This window comes from Odocoileus virginianus, chromosome 30, assembly GCF_023699985.2.
Source record: "Odocoileus virginianus isolate 20LAN1187 ecotype Illinois chromosome 30, Ovbor_1.2, whole genome shotgun sequence".
In the NCBI taxonomy this organism is placed as follows: domain Eukaryota; kingdom Metazoa; phylum Chordata; class Mammalia; order Artiodactyla; family Cervidae; genus Odocoileus; species Odocoileus virginianus.
The window spans coordinates 42,318,548-42,330,720 of record NC_069703.1 but is presented as its reverse complement, the minus strand read 5'-3'; the positions used below and the strand labels follow the sequence as shown (position 1 = coordinate 42,330,720).

Here is a 12,173-nt window from a genome sequence, read left to right as displayed (position 1 = left end):
AGTTTTTTTTTTTTGAAACAAAAAAAAACAGCCCTACAGAATGACACAGAGCCCAGAGTCCGGCTGCAGGCTCCAGCTCCCCTTGCTATGAACCTGAGCTCTTCGCAGTGCATCTCTGGGCCCCAGGACAACAGTAAGAACACGACTGGGGCTAGTGATAATAATGCACTTTTATTGAGGATTTACTGTACATTATCTCACTTAAGATGTATCTAACTACTTGTGGAGTTGGATTTTCCATTTTAAAGATAAAGAAACAGATGCAGAGTTTAAGAGACCTCCTCCAGGTCTGAGAGAATCAATGTTGCAACTGGCATTGAACCCAGGTCTATAAGATCCTGCATTCTTCAGCAGCTCATTTATCTGAGTCACATTCCATAGGGGTGATTTAGACTGTTAAGTTCTTTTCCAGTCCTGATCTTGATGAGATAGAGCGATAGAAGTGGAGCAGTGGGGGAGATGAGGAGGGCTTCTCTACCAGCAAGGCCAGCCTCCTCTCCCGAGGTAGAACCCTTGGCCCTAGCAACCAGCGAGACAGTGAACCCGGGCCTGAATAAAGGACTGCGGAGACCTTGATGGGAAGCAGAGATTTATTGAGGAGACTGGGGGGTCTGTGAACTCCTCCCCTTCCTCCAAACCGCCCTCCTCCCCCATCCGGGCAGCAGGGCCCCAGGATACTGGGGCTTTAAGCTCCCAGAGCGCTGAGCATCTCCCCAGCTCTACCCCGACCCTTCTCCAGGTGCTGGCTCCTCTGGGGCGCCCTTCTCTTCCTTCGTCCCAGGTGGGCAGGGGAATGGGTAGCGGGTGGTGCAGGAGACACGCAGGGATCCCTTAGCAGAGGGTGAAGCGCCGGGCGCTGATGTTCATGCGCGTAAGGCCCAGGTGCCGCAGTGGCGGGGCCAGGGCCAGGCCGGCCCCAGGCTCCAGCTCCAGCTCCAGCTCGGCCTCGTTCAGCAGCTCTTGGTGCAGGTGACAGACTTGGTCCACCTTCAGCCGGTGCAGCTGGGCCCGCAGCCTAAGCAGCTGCCCTGCCAGCTGCCGGTCCTGTGCCTGCATCTCCCGCTGCGGCCGAGAGAGGGCATGAGCCCGCTGAACCTCCATTCTTCCCTTCCGGTCCACACCTGGGGGGCTTTGCCCTGGCTCTGTCCTTCCCACCCCCTCATACCCTGGCTCTATATAGCCCATCTCATAGGTCTTGCTCTAAAACTAAGCTAAACAAGTACAGGTTCCTGGGGCCTGATCTTAGATCAACTAGATGGAATCTCCAGTCTGGAGGCTGGACAGTTTTATATTTGCACATACTGGATTAAGAGCCACTTAGTTAATACTGGCCTCCTCTGGGGACAGCATCGTTAGTGCCTCCTTTGTATCTTTGGGGTATAGCAATTTGCAGAGGAGACTGGGAGGCCATGCCTTCCCTAGCTATCCCTGGTGGCCCCCAAGGGCAGGATTCTGTCCTCTGAGCCACAGGAGCATGAGGTCAGTAGACTGATGGACTCCTTCTTCAGTAAGGCTCCCTGAATAAAACACTGGACAAGTTCATTCCTGGCTCCTCAACCCTGGGACAAAGCCACAGGAGAGGGCAGTTGCTGGAGGCAGGGTCATTCTCCCCATACCCCGGGTTTTGGGCCCTGAGGACTGCCCTCAAGGCCCTCTGCAAGGCCGCCCACCGCACCAGACTCACCAGCTCCCGTCGGAGCCACTCAAGGGCAGAGTCCATTGAGTCGAATCCGCAAATGGCCCCAGGTCCCCTGGGCTCGGGTCTGGCTTGGGCCCTGCACCAGGCCTGGCTCTGGACCCGGGCTGTCCACTCCAGGTATGAGGGCCGCCGTGTCTGCAGCTGCAGCTTGGCTGTCAGCGCCTTCACAGAGTCCAAGCTCTCTGCTTCCTCATCCTCCTCATTTTCACCCACTGCCTGGAATTTTAATGGTCCCAGGGACATGGTAGGGGGTGAGCAGCGACAGGGAAAGGCTGCAGCTATGGGGTTAGGGAAAGGCTGGCAGTATTACCCAGGGAGAAGTGGGAGAAGCTGAGAGTGAAAGAAATGAGCCAGAGAGTGCGATGGTGAATGTTCAAGGTGGGTCAGGGAGGCTTGAGTGTGTCAGGGTAAGCAGATGGGTGTGGGAGGCTGAGTGTGCAAGGGCTGGGATTTTCCTGGACTGCTATCCCAGGAGCCACGTGATGCCCATCCGGGTGGGGGCAGGAGGAGCCCTGCGCCTCTGGCCCCTTGGATGAAATTTATTGTCTTTGCCCAAAAGGAGACACCCAGTTCCCAGAAAGGAAGTTGCTCCAGGATAAGAAAAGCATCGTCCACACCAGAGTCTTGGCCCTCTTCCCAAGACCCAAGTTAAGGGATTGGGGAGGGGATAGGAGGCTGACAAGCTGCCCCCAGTCCTGACTCATGACTGTGGCCCTTCAGCAAAGGAATAGTGTCCAGATCCCCAATTTGGGAGTCAGGAGACTTGCGTTCCAGTGCTGGCTCTATGGGACCTTGGACAAGTCACTGACTCTTGGGACAGATCAATGATTTCAGGCTATATTCTAAGGAACTTTAGGTTCCCTTGGAGATCCCACAAGGACTGTGTGCAGGGTAAAGGCAGAGCTGCGGATGGCTCCTCGACCTTCCTCTCCCTGCCCCTCCCAGGACTTCAACCAGAGCATTTCCCTTTTTAAAACTTTGTACTTGTCATAAATACATGACTTGATGAATTCTCCCCAACTGAACACACTGATGTAAACAGATCAAGCAAAGGAGTATTACCATCAACCAGGAAGCTCCTTTGTGTCTAGAACACTCTCCTAATGTAACCAAGCATAGCTTGCCCATGCACCTACAGTTCAGAAAGCCAAACTCTGACAGGGTGTTTGCAGCAAAGGGTTTATTGCAGGGGGGCCAAGCAGGGGAGTAAGAGACAAGTCTCAGATCCACATCAACTTTGTCTTTGTATGTTTTTCTTTTTTGTTTTAAAGGGGAAGAATTGGACTTCCCCAGTGGTCCAGTGGTTAAGACTTCCACCGCAGTAGGCACGGGTTCAATCCCTGGTTGGGGAAGTTCCACATGCCACGTGGTAGGGCAAAAAGAAAGAAAGAAAAGGGGGAAGAAAAGGGGAAGAACAAAGAGGCTGGGATTAATCATCACCTTGTGATGTTTCTGTGACATTTCTTAATAGTAGTTTCAGAGTCAGAATGTCTCTTCTGTTCAGTTCAGTTCAGTCGCTAAGTCGTGTCTGACTCTTTGCGACCCCGTGAACCCCACACAGCATGCCAGGCCTCCCTGTCCATCACCAACTCCCGGAGTCCACCCAAACCCATGTCCATTGTGTCAGTGATGCCATCCAACCATCTCATCCTCTGTCCTCCCCTTCTCCTCCTGCCCTCAATCTTTCCCAGCATCAGGGTCTTTTCAAATGAGTCAGCTCTTCTCATCAGGTGGCCAAAGTATTGGAGTTTCAGCTTCAACATCAGTCCTTCCAATGAATATTCAGGACTGATGCCCTTTAGGATGGACTAGTTGGATCTCCTTGCAGTCCAAGGGGCTCTCAAGAGTCTTCTCCAACACCACAGTTCAAAAGCATCAGTTGTTCGGTGCTCAGCTTTCTTTATAGTCCCACTGTCACATCCATACATGACTACTGGAAAAACCAAAGCTTTGACTAGACAGAGGGGATAAAAAAGATTAAAAAGTTTTGGATAGAGAGATTAATCATAAACTCAGTAAGGGAACTTGGTTTCTGGGGAACCCAGTTTCAGTAATACTGCTCTAATTTTTGACAGCCTAGATTAGTTTTGCTTTTTTGTATACTTTCCAGTCTTTCTCAGTCTTTCACATAGATCCTAATCCCCTGGAAACTTATCAAAATAGACTGCCCCATTCCCAGAGATTCAGATTCAGTATATTTGGAGTAGGGCCTACAATTTGCATTTTTAACGAATTCCCATCCCAGCTGATGCTCCTGGTCTGGAATTTCACAATTTATACTCTTTTATATCTAGTTCCTTTTATAGAGCGGTTCCAACTTTGTGTTTATATTATGTGTGTGTGTGGGGGTGGGGGGGGTAGGAATCCACTTATGATTTCATTCTTTGAAAGAAGGGTTTTGCACACACACAAAAGCCTGGAACCTAGTAGACCAGAAGGCTCTTTAAAGGCGGGAGTACCTTTTATTTTTCTTAGTGACCAGCACTTAACACATTGTAGGCATCACTGTTTAAAAAATAAAAGAATATTTGGATGGATGGGTCCTCCAGTAAATAGATTGAAACTCTTGTAATTTACCAGTTTGTGTCTCTTGCCAGACTGAAAACCCTGTGAAGGAAAACTTCCTCAGCCACCCTTGGGTCCCTAGGGCCCAGCTCAGTGTATAGGCAATTCCCCTTTGGTCAAAGGATGGAGTGATGAGGGATGGGGCTCCAGAGGGCAGAACTGTACCAGATGTGGCCCCCACAGAGGGCGCCCTCAGGCAAGGACTGCCAGCTGTGGTGGGGGAGGGGTGCCAGCTACACAGCTGCTTGCATTTAAGGTGGACCCAGGGATTTCCCCACCCAGCCTCAGCTGTAGGAGAGGATGCAGACACTTCCTAGTTTCACACTCACCCTTTCCACCCCTCCCACCAGGGTACTGGAGAAGAGACGGGTATTTTTCTTTGTTTTTTAAATCGGTGGGAGTGCCAGCACCTTAGAGATTTTTTTTTTTTAATGCCTCCTGCGACCCAGACACGAGGTCTTAAAGGACTTTAGCAAGATTTTTCTCCCCCATTTCACAGATGCTGAAATGGAGGTTTCCCTAACAGGTTCTAGTCCCGGGGTCCTCACTAAGAAGTGCTAGCAATGCGATGGGGGTGGGGGAATTCCTGTGAAACTGTGCGATCTCTTCCTCCAAGGGGCCTCCTTAACAGCTGTCCTGCCGGCGTCGCCAGCTGCCCAGCCAGTTCCTGTCCCTTTCGGAGCCCGCGCTCACCCCGCCTGACGCTCGGAGTCAATCCCTGCCGGGCGTCAGGCCCGCCGCTGGAGGAATGGAGTTCGCGGAGCTGATCCGCACCGGCCAGGCCCAAGCCGAGCTCCTTCGGGGCCCAGAGGAGCCCCCGCTGCGTGGCACGCTTTGTATCACCGGCCACCACCTGCTGCTGTCGCCAGGGCCCCAGGCGACTCCAGACCTGTGGCTGCTGCTGTTGCGTAACGTTGACTCCATCGAGAAGCGGTGAGACGTGGCGAAGGCGTCCCCGTAGTCAGGGAGCGCGTGGCTCGGCAGGGAGAGGGGAAGGGGCTAGCGCAGTGGAGCTGGTGCCCCCCTGCATAACGTACAATCCTAAGAAACTCCTTTCTCCTCCCCCTGGTGGGGGTCAGTGGACATTAAACCTAAGCTTGTGCATTCCCAGCGTTGCGGGTGACTCGGGCACCATCACGCTGCGCTGTAAGGACCTGCGAGTGTTGCAGCTGGACATAGACGGCGTGGAGGCGACGCTGGACATCGCCCGCTCCATCGAGGTACGCCAAGGATGCAACGGAGGCACTTAAGTTGCCCTATCCCGTAACGGGAGGAGTCAGCAGGGTTTACTTCTCAAGGGGGCTCAGGATCCAGCGTTGTCCCGGAGCAGAAGGGGATGCAGGGTGGTCTGGAATGCGTGGAGAGGCAGGAGCTGCGGAACGGAGGACTGGATTCCGATCTTTTCCAGATCCCTTGACTTCCTTCCCCAGGCGCTGTCCTCCCTGGAATCGGTCATCACCTCCTTTCCGTTCTTCTACCGTCCCAAAGGTTTGAGGTTGGGCGACGCCTGGCACTTCCACCCTCCCGAATGTTACTACAAGCGAGTAGCTCGCGAGGTGGGCGCGGCCGTGCGGGGCTGGGGATGTGGGAGAGCCAGGTCTAGAAGGGGCGCGGGGACCGGGCACTCATCGGGTGCCATAGACAGGGTGTTCACTCGTCCCTGTGCCGCAGACCAACGCGTGGCGGCTGAGCGAGGCGAACGAGGACTTCAGCTTGTGCCCCAGTTACCCCCGCGCCGTGATCGTGCCTCGCGTGGTGGACGACAGTGCCCTGGCGCGCAGCGCCCGCTTCCGTCAGGGAGGCCGCTTCCCTGTGCTCAGCTACTACCACGCTCCCAGCGGAACCGTGAGCCCCGCCCCTCCCCAGACCCCGCGGCTAGGACCCTCGGCCTCTCCGTTTGGCTCCACTCTTCCCTAGCGGGCTCTTAGGCGGTCCTGGCCGTAATGTGCCCCGCCCCCTCGGCTCAATCGTGCCTTCACCGGTGCTGACCCCGCCCCTCTCCGCAGTTTTGGAGTCTCCCCGGCCTCTGGCTCCGCCTCCGGCTGGTCTGGCCCCCTCCCCGAAACCTCCTCTTCTTTTGTCCACCCGTGACCCGCCCACGGCCTACTCTCGGGTCCCTTCTCGCTCTGGCCACAACCCACCGAGACCCAATTCGAAGCCCGTAGGGTTCCTGAGCTCCATCCAGCCTGCCGCGGCCAGCTCTAGATCCGCTCCAGTGTGTACACCCGGCCGAAGGGATGCCCTGAGCGAAGTTCCTGAGCCAAGACTGGGTGGGTACAGTTTCTGGAGCTGGATCCCTGTCTGCAGGTGCTGCTACGTGCAGGTCAGCCCCTGACTGGGCCCCAGAAGCGGCGTTGCTCTGAGGACGAGGAGCTGCTGAGAGCTGTGCTGGCGGGGGCTCGGCCCGGGGCCCGGGGCTTCATCGTGGACACACGCTCGCCCCAGGCCGCCAAACAGGCCCGCATGACTGGCGGGGGCACCGAGGCCAAGGCTGCCTACCCTGGCTGGAAACGACTGCACCGGCCCCTGGAGAGGTAAGGGGCTTTCTCATGCCCTCCTAGGTTCTTTCCTGCAGGACTCGTCATGGATGGGGGTGGGGGACTGGTGTCTTCTAGGAACTTCCAAGACTTTGGTCTTTCCTGGTAGCCATCCTGCCAGGTGGGCATGGACACGTGCAGGCACCCACTGACAAAGCTCTTTCCTCTCTAGGCATCCCAACTTTGCCTGGAAAGAGAAATCTCTTCTTTCAATGTAAACTGAAATTTGTCTTCCAGGAACAACTTCATCACACACACACACACACTCTCTCACTGTCTCCACACTGGTCCCAGCCCCACCCTGAGGGCTGTACCCGCACAGTTGTTATCTGTTCCCACTGTCTCCAGGGGCTGGTAGTACCAAGAGGAGGTCTTGAGGGACTTTTGTGCTTTGAGGAGAGTGGACCTCTCCCCTGTCCAGAATACAAAACTGTTTATTCATTTATTTGACTGACATTGAGCACAGAGGCTGAGATGGTGGTCAGCCCAGACATGGCTGGCAGATCAGCAGTAAACGGGCAATTAGAGTTCAGTGTGATAAGCAGCAGCACTGGAGGCGCTCCCCTCTCAGAACAGGTCATCCTAAGAAAACTTCCCTGAGAGTAGGGTGCTTTAGTGAGATTTGAAACACAGGAGGGGTAAGCCAGAGGGTGGGAGGGTGGCCTTCCATGCCAGGTGGAAGGCCCTCCAGGTGTGTAGGATCAGGCAGCCTAGTCAATTGCCCTGTTTTGGAATCAGGTGGTGCTAGTGGTAAAGAACCAGTCTCTGCACTGACGTGGAATCCATCCCTGGGTTGGGGAAGATCCCCTGGAGAGCATGGCAACCCACTCCAGTATTCTTGTCTGGAGAATCCTATGGACAGAGGAGCCTGGTGGGCTACACTCCATGCGGTCAGAAAGAGTTGGACACGACTGAGCAACTTTGCACGTACAGTACAGTGTGGTGGGAGTGTGGAGTGTGAGGTGGAGGTAGGGGCTAAAGGGGCGACCCGGGCCAGAGCAAGGGTCTTGAGTACCATGATTATGGGCTTAGATTTTATCCTAAAGGCAATGGGGAGTCACTGAAGGCTTTTAAACAAGCCTGAAAAAAGTACCATTTAGATTTTCTGGCAGGAGGTTCCTGGTGATCGAGAACAGAACAGTTCCTGGGAAGATTCCAGAATCCAAAGAGTATTCTGTACCTCTTGTCAGACTGGTTCTCCCAAGGGAGTACTGTGTAGCTCCCATTGGGCTGGGGTACATCAGGGGGACAGTGACACCTTCATCAAATTGGGAATTTCCCAGGGCTATTTCTGAAGGTATTAGTAATTGCCCTCCATTCTCCCCCAGGAGCATACTGGATACCTTCCAAACTGGAAGGGTCATCTTTCAATGTCTTATCTTTTTGCCTTTTTATACTGTTCATGGGATTTATACTTGTTCATGGCAAGAACACTGGAGTGGTTTGTCATTCCCTCCTCCAGTGGACCACGTTTTGTCAGAACTCTCCACTGTGACCCGTTGGTCTTGGGTGGCCCTGTATGGCATGGCTCATAGCTTCATTGAGTTACGCAAGCCCCTTCACCACGACAAAGCTGTGATCCATGAAGGAGAAGAGGGAAGCACAGAGGATGAGATGGTTGGATATCATCACCGACTCAATGGACATGAACTTGGGCAAACTCTGGGAGATAGTGAAGGACAGGGAGGCCTGGCGTGCTGCTTGGGGTCACAAAGAGTTGGATATAACTTAGTGACTAAACAACAACAGAGCATTCTGTTTCTCCAGGAGGCAATGTTATGCCTCTCCAACAGAGGAGGTTTCCCCAAAGGGACTTGGACCTCCTCCAGCAGATTGGGGAATCCTCAAGATTAGGGAGTCACTTCCATCAGATTACGTGGGCTCTCCAAAGGGTCCTGTGGCCCTCTTGTCAGATGGGCTCCCCTGAGAGCTCTGTGTCTCTCTCATTGTCCTGGAGCCCTCGTTCCAAGGCTGTGCTCTCCAGAGCTTTAGGCTGGAGGAACAATGACCAGACTCCCATTTGTGCAGGGGGCGGCCCCTACAGGAGAGCTTCGTGCACCTGGTGGAGGCCTGTGGGGACCTGGAGCAGAGCATGGACCGCTGGCTTAATCGACTAGAGAGCTGCCGCTGGCTGTCCCATGTGAAGGAGACTCTGAGTACCGCCTGCCTAGCAGCTCAGAGCATGGAACAGTAAGACCCCCACCCTACAAGACAGGGAACAGGGCAGGGTGGGCAGGGCTCTCCATGACTGGATACAAAGCCATGTCTCAGTAAGCAAGCAAAGGTAGCCTTCAAATGGGCCCATTCTATTCCTGACCTGGCCACTCCAGGCAGGGAAGAACAGGCCACTGTTGATGAGCCCTGGGCCCACAGGGAAGGGGCCTGCGTCCTGGTACATGGGGCTGACGGCACAGACAGCACCCTGCTCATCACTTCACTGGCCCAACTCATCCTAGACCCCTTGAGCCGAACCATGGCTGGATTCCAGGAACTGATAGAGCGAGAGTGGATCCAGGTGAGTGGCTGCCCAGCCCAGCCCTACCCCCCCTCTATCCATTTCCTCATGCCCATTGCTCTGCCCCTTCCCCAGGCTGGCCACCCCTTCCAGCTGCGCTGTGCTCACTCAGCCTTCTCCCACGCCCGCCCCAAACACGAGGCACCCACCTTTCTCCTCTTCCTGGACTGCGTGTGGCAGCTGGGTCGCCAGTTTCCCGCTGTCACTGGAGTTTGGGGAGGGGATGCTATTGGCGCTGTTTGATCACGCCTATGCCTCCCCTTTTGGCACCTTCCTGTGCAACAACGAAAAGGAGAGGTGAGCTAAGGGGGTGTCCAGGTGGGCCAGAGGGCAGGCACAAGACAGGGGCGGGTACCTACTTCCTTAGAAGACATCTTTGGGAATTCCTTGGTGGTCCAGGGGTTAGGACTCAGTGCTTTCACTGCTGGGGGCTGGGTTCAATCCCTGGTCAGGGAACTAAGACTGCCCCTCCTCCCTCCCCTCCAAAAAAGAAGGTATCTTTCCTTTTTGACTTTCTCTTGTAGAAAAACCGTGTGTCCTCTCCTCTCCTGCCTCCGGATCTCACACGTTCCCCTAATTTCTGCAAAGCTAGAAATGAGTGGGTCCACGGTCAGTCCTTCAGACCTACCCACCCTGTCCACAGCCAAGAACCATGCACTCCTAGCTTAAAAACGAGCACTGAAGGGGGAAATTGCTGCCGAAATCATTTCTGGGGCTCTCTACCACTTTGCAGGGTTGATTCTAGTGAAGCAATGGATTGGAGTCAAATTGTTTGGGCTCAAATTCTGGCTCACCATTCACCTGATGGATGATCAAAAGCAACCCTGAGTCTGTTTCATCAGTAGCAAGGAGGTGATCATAATAGTCACAATAATCTAGAGGTGGGCTATATGTGTGTGTGAGAGGATTAGCTGAGTTAAAAGCATACCAAGTGCTTAACACTGTGCCTGGCACAGTAGGCACACAAGTGGTAATTACTGTCGTTATTTGGTTGACTTGTTGCTCCCATTAGCCATCTTTCTTTCATCAGATTGAGACAAGGGGAAGGAGGGTTCACTCCTGTCCAAGAAGGTGGAGATCATATATTTAGTTATCTTTTCTTGCCCAGTGGCCTCCTCCCCGCCATGTTGTTTTCACTAACTCTGCTTATCCAGGTTAGAAACTTTTTACCTCTCTCCCCATCCTACATATTCAGCTTTTCTTCTAAGAATTTCTTATCTTAGTCCTTTCCCGTCCAAGGCCCCTTCTACTTCCCTAATCCAGACTTTCTTTTCCATGTAGACCATTGGAATAGCTTCCTCACTGCTTATAGTACCTTCACTTTCCTTTTTTTTTTTTCTTTTAAACTCATCAGTCTGCCGCTGCTGCTGCTAAGTCGCTTCAGTCGTGTCCAACTCTGTGCGACCCCACAGACGGCAGCCCACCAGGCTCCCCTGTCCCTGGCATTCTCCAGGCAAGAACACTGGAGTGGGTTGCCATTTCCTTCTCTAATGCGTGAAAGTGAAAAGTGAAAGTGAAGTCGCTCAGTCGTGTCCGACTCAGTGACCCCATGGACTGCAGCCCACCAGGCTCCTCCGTCCATGGGATTTTCCAGGCAAGAGTACTGGAGTGGGGTGCCATTGCCTTCTCTGACTCATCAGTCTAGACCGATCAGTATTCACAGTGGGCCCTTTCCCACTTTCTTGCTTTTGCTCTTGTAATTTTCATGTTTTTGCACACCTGGTGAATTGCTGCTAGAAAGCGAAAGAAAGAATTGCTGCTAGACCCAGCTAAAGTGGCACACTTTTTTTTTTTTGGCACATTCTTTTTAAAATTTTTTTCATTATTTATTGGGCTGTGTCAGGTCTTGGTTGCAGTATGTGGGATCTTGTTGCATCCTGGGGATCTCTTGTCTGTGGTGCAGACTCTCCAGTTGTGGCACGTGGGCTCCGCAGTTGCAGTGCACAGGCTTAGTTGCTCTGTAGCATGTAGGATCCTAGTTCCCTCACAAGGAACTGATCCCATGTTCTCGGCATTGAAAGGCAGATTCTTAACTACTGGACCGCAAGGGAAATCCCTCAAATGGCACATTCTTAATTAGCCTTCCATGATCCTTTCAGGCCAAGATAAGCAGAACTCCTTAAGAACTAGGACTTTGCCTGGTTCCTGCTTTATCGTAGTTCAGGATCTGAATCCCAGTAACACTTGCAGATGTTATCACTGCCCTGGGGGAGCTGTCACCCTACTAACCAGGGCCCCCACCCAGAATCCTAGAGCACGCAGCCAAGTCTGGAAGCTCATGGTCTTACTCCATCCAGATGCCTGTGTGAAGTGAGAACTCGAACACACTCCCTGTGGTCTGGGCTCAGTCAGCCAAAAGAGCAACGAAAGCTCCGGAACCCACTCTACGTCCCCAACCCCCTGGCTATCTGGCCCTCGGCGGAGCCCCAGAGCCTGCGACTGTGGCAAGGTGACCCTCCTCTTCCTCCCCGGGGGAGTTCTTGCCTCTGCCCAGCTTCCTTACCTGTCCTCCTCCTCCTCAGGCCTGTTTCTGCGCGGGACCCGTCCGCCTGAGCCTTCAGAGGTAGCGTGGGAGAAGGTGTGGCAAATAGTGACAGATCAGGAGAAGACAGAAGGCTCTCAGCCAACAGATTCAGCCTCTGAGCCTAGACCCTAAGTACTGGTCCTTAGATGGTGGTTGAGATGTTCCTGGAACCTCTCCAGGCCCCTCAGCACCTCTGGATCTTGGAAGAGAGTGCCTACAACCCAGCCCAGATCCATGTGTGAAGTGTCCAAAGTGTAGGCTGAAGGTCCAAATAATAAAAGCATCCATGATTGGTATCAGCTGGCTAGGGTGTCACTAAGAAGGGAAAATGAT

General features: G+C 53.6%; 2 protein-coding genes and 1 long non-coding RNA gene across 3 annotated transcripts; 1 reads left to right on the top strand and 2 right to left on the bottom strand.

Annotated features, from left to right (window-relative positions):
* Positions 1-576: 576 nt before the first annotated feature.
* FAM167B (family with sequence similarity 167 member B) lies at positions 577-2,175 on the bottom strand. The gene is made up of 2 exons (XM_020896112.2): positions 1,685-2,175; positions 577-1,062 (listed from the first exon to the last, which is right to left on the bottom strand). Exons 1-2 carry the CDS (start codon positions 1,940-1,942, stop codon positions 832-834), a joined length of 489 nt encoding a protein of 162 aa, XP_020751771.2. The 5' UTR covers positions 1,943-2,175; the 3' UTR covers positions 577-831.
* Positions 2,176-2,864: 689 nt separating this feature from the next.
* Positions 2,865-5,046, bottom strand: LOC139032254 (uncharacterized). The gene is made up of 2 exons (XR_011484789.1): positions 4,958-5,046; positions 2,865-3,653 (listed from the first exon to the last, which is right to left on the bottom strand). It is a non-coding gene; the product is annotated as an uncharacterized lncRNA (long non-coding RNA).
* LOC110138785 (myotubularin-related protein 9-like) lies at positions 4,561-12,136 on the top strand. The gene is given in 12 exon segments (XM_020896099.2): positions 4,561-4,633; positions 4,881-5,197; positions 5,376-5,484; positions 5,695-5,820; positions 5,936-6,109; positions 6,572-6,798; positions 8,830-8,991; positions 9,175-9,316; positions 9,392-9,508; positions 9,510-9,613; positions 11,614-11,765; positions 11,839-12,136. Coding segments are annotated over 11 exon segments (1,632 nt in total). The 5' UTR covers positions 4,561-4,633; positions 4,881-5,012; the 3' UTR covers positions 11,973-12,136.
* The last annotated feature ends 37 nt before the right edge of the window (positions 12,137-12,173 follow it).

What these genes read in the sequence shown, in the direction of transcription:
- FAM167B (XM_020896112.2), bottom strand. Translation starts at nt 1,942, where the DNA reads ATGTCCCTGGGACCATTAAAATTCCAGGCAGTGGGTGAAAATGAGGAG. An exon ending in AGTGGCTCCGACGGGAGCTG is followed by an intron (nt 1,063 to 1,684) that starts GTGAGTCTGGTG and finishes TCTCGGCCGCAG; the next exon opens with CGGGAGATGCAGGCACAGGA.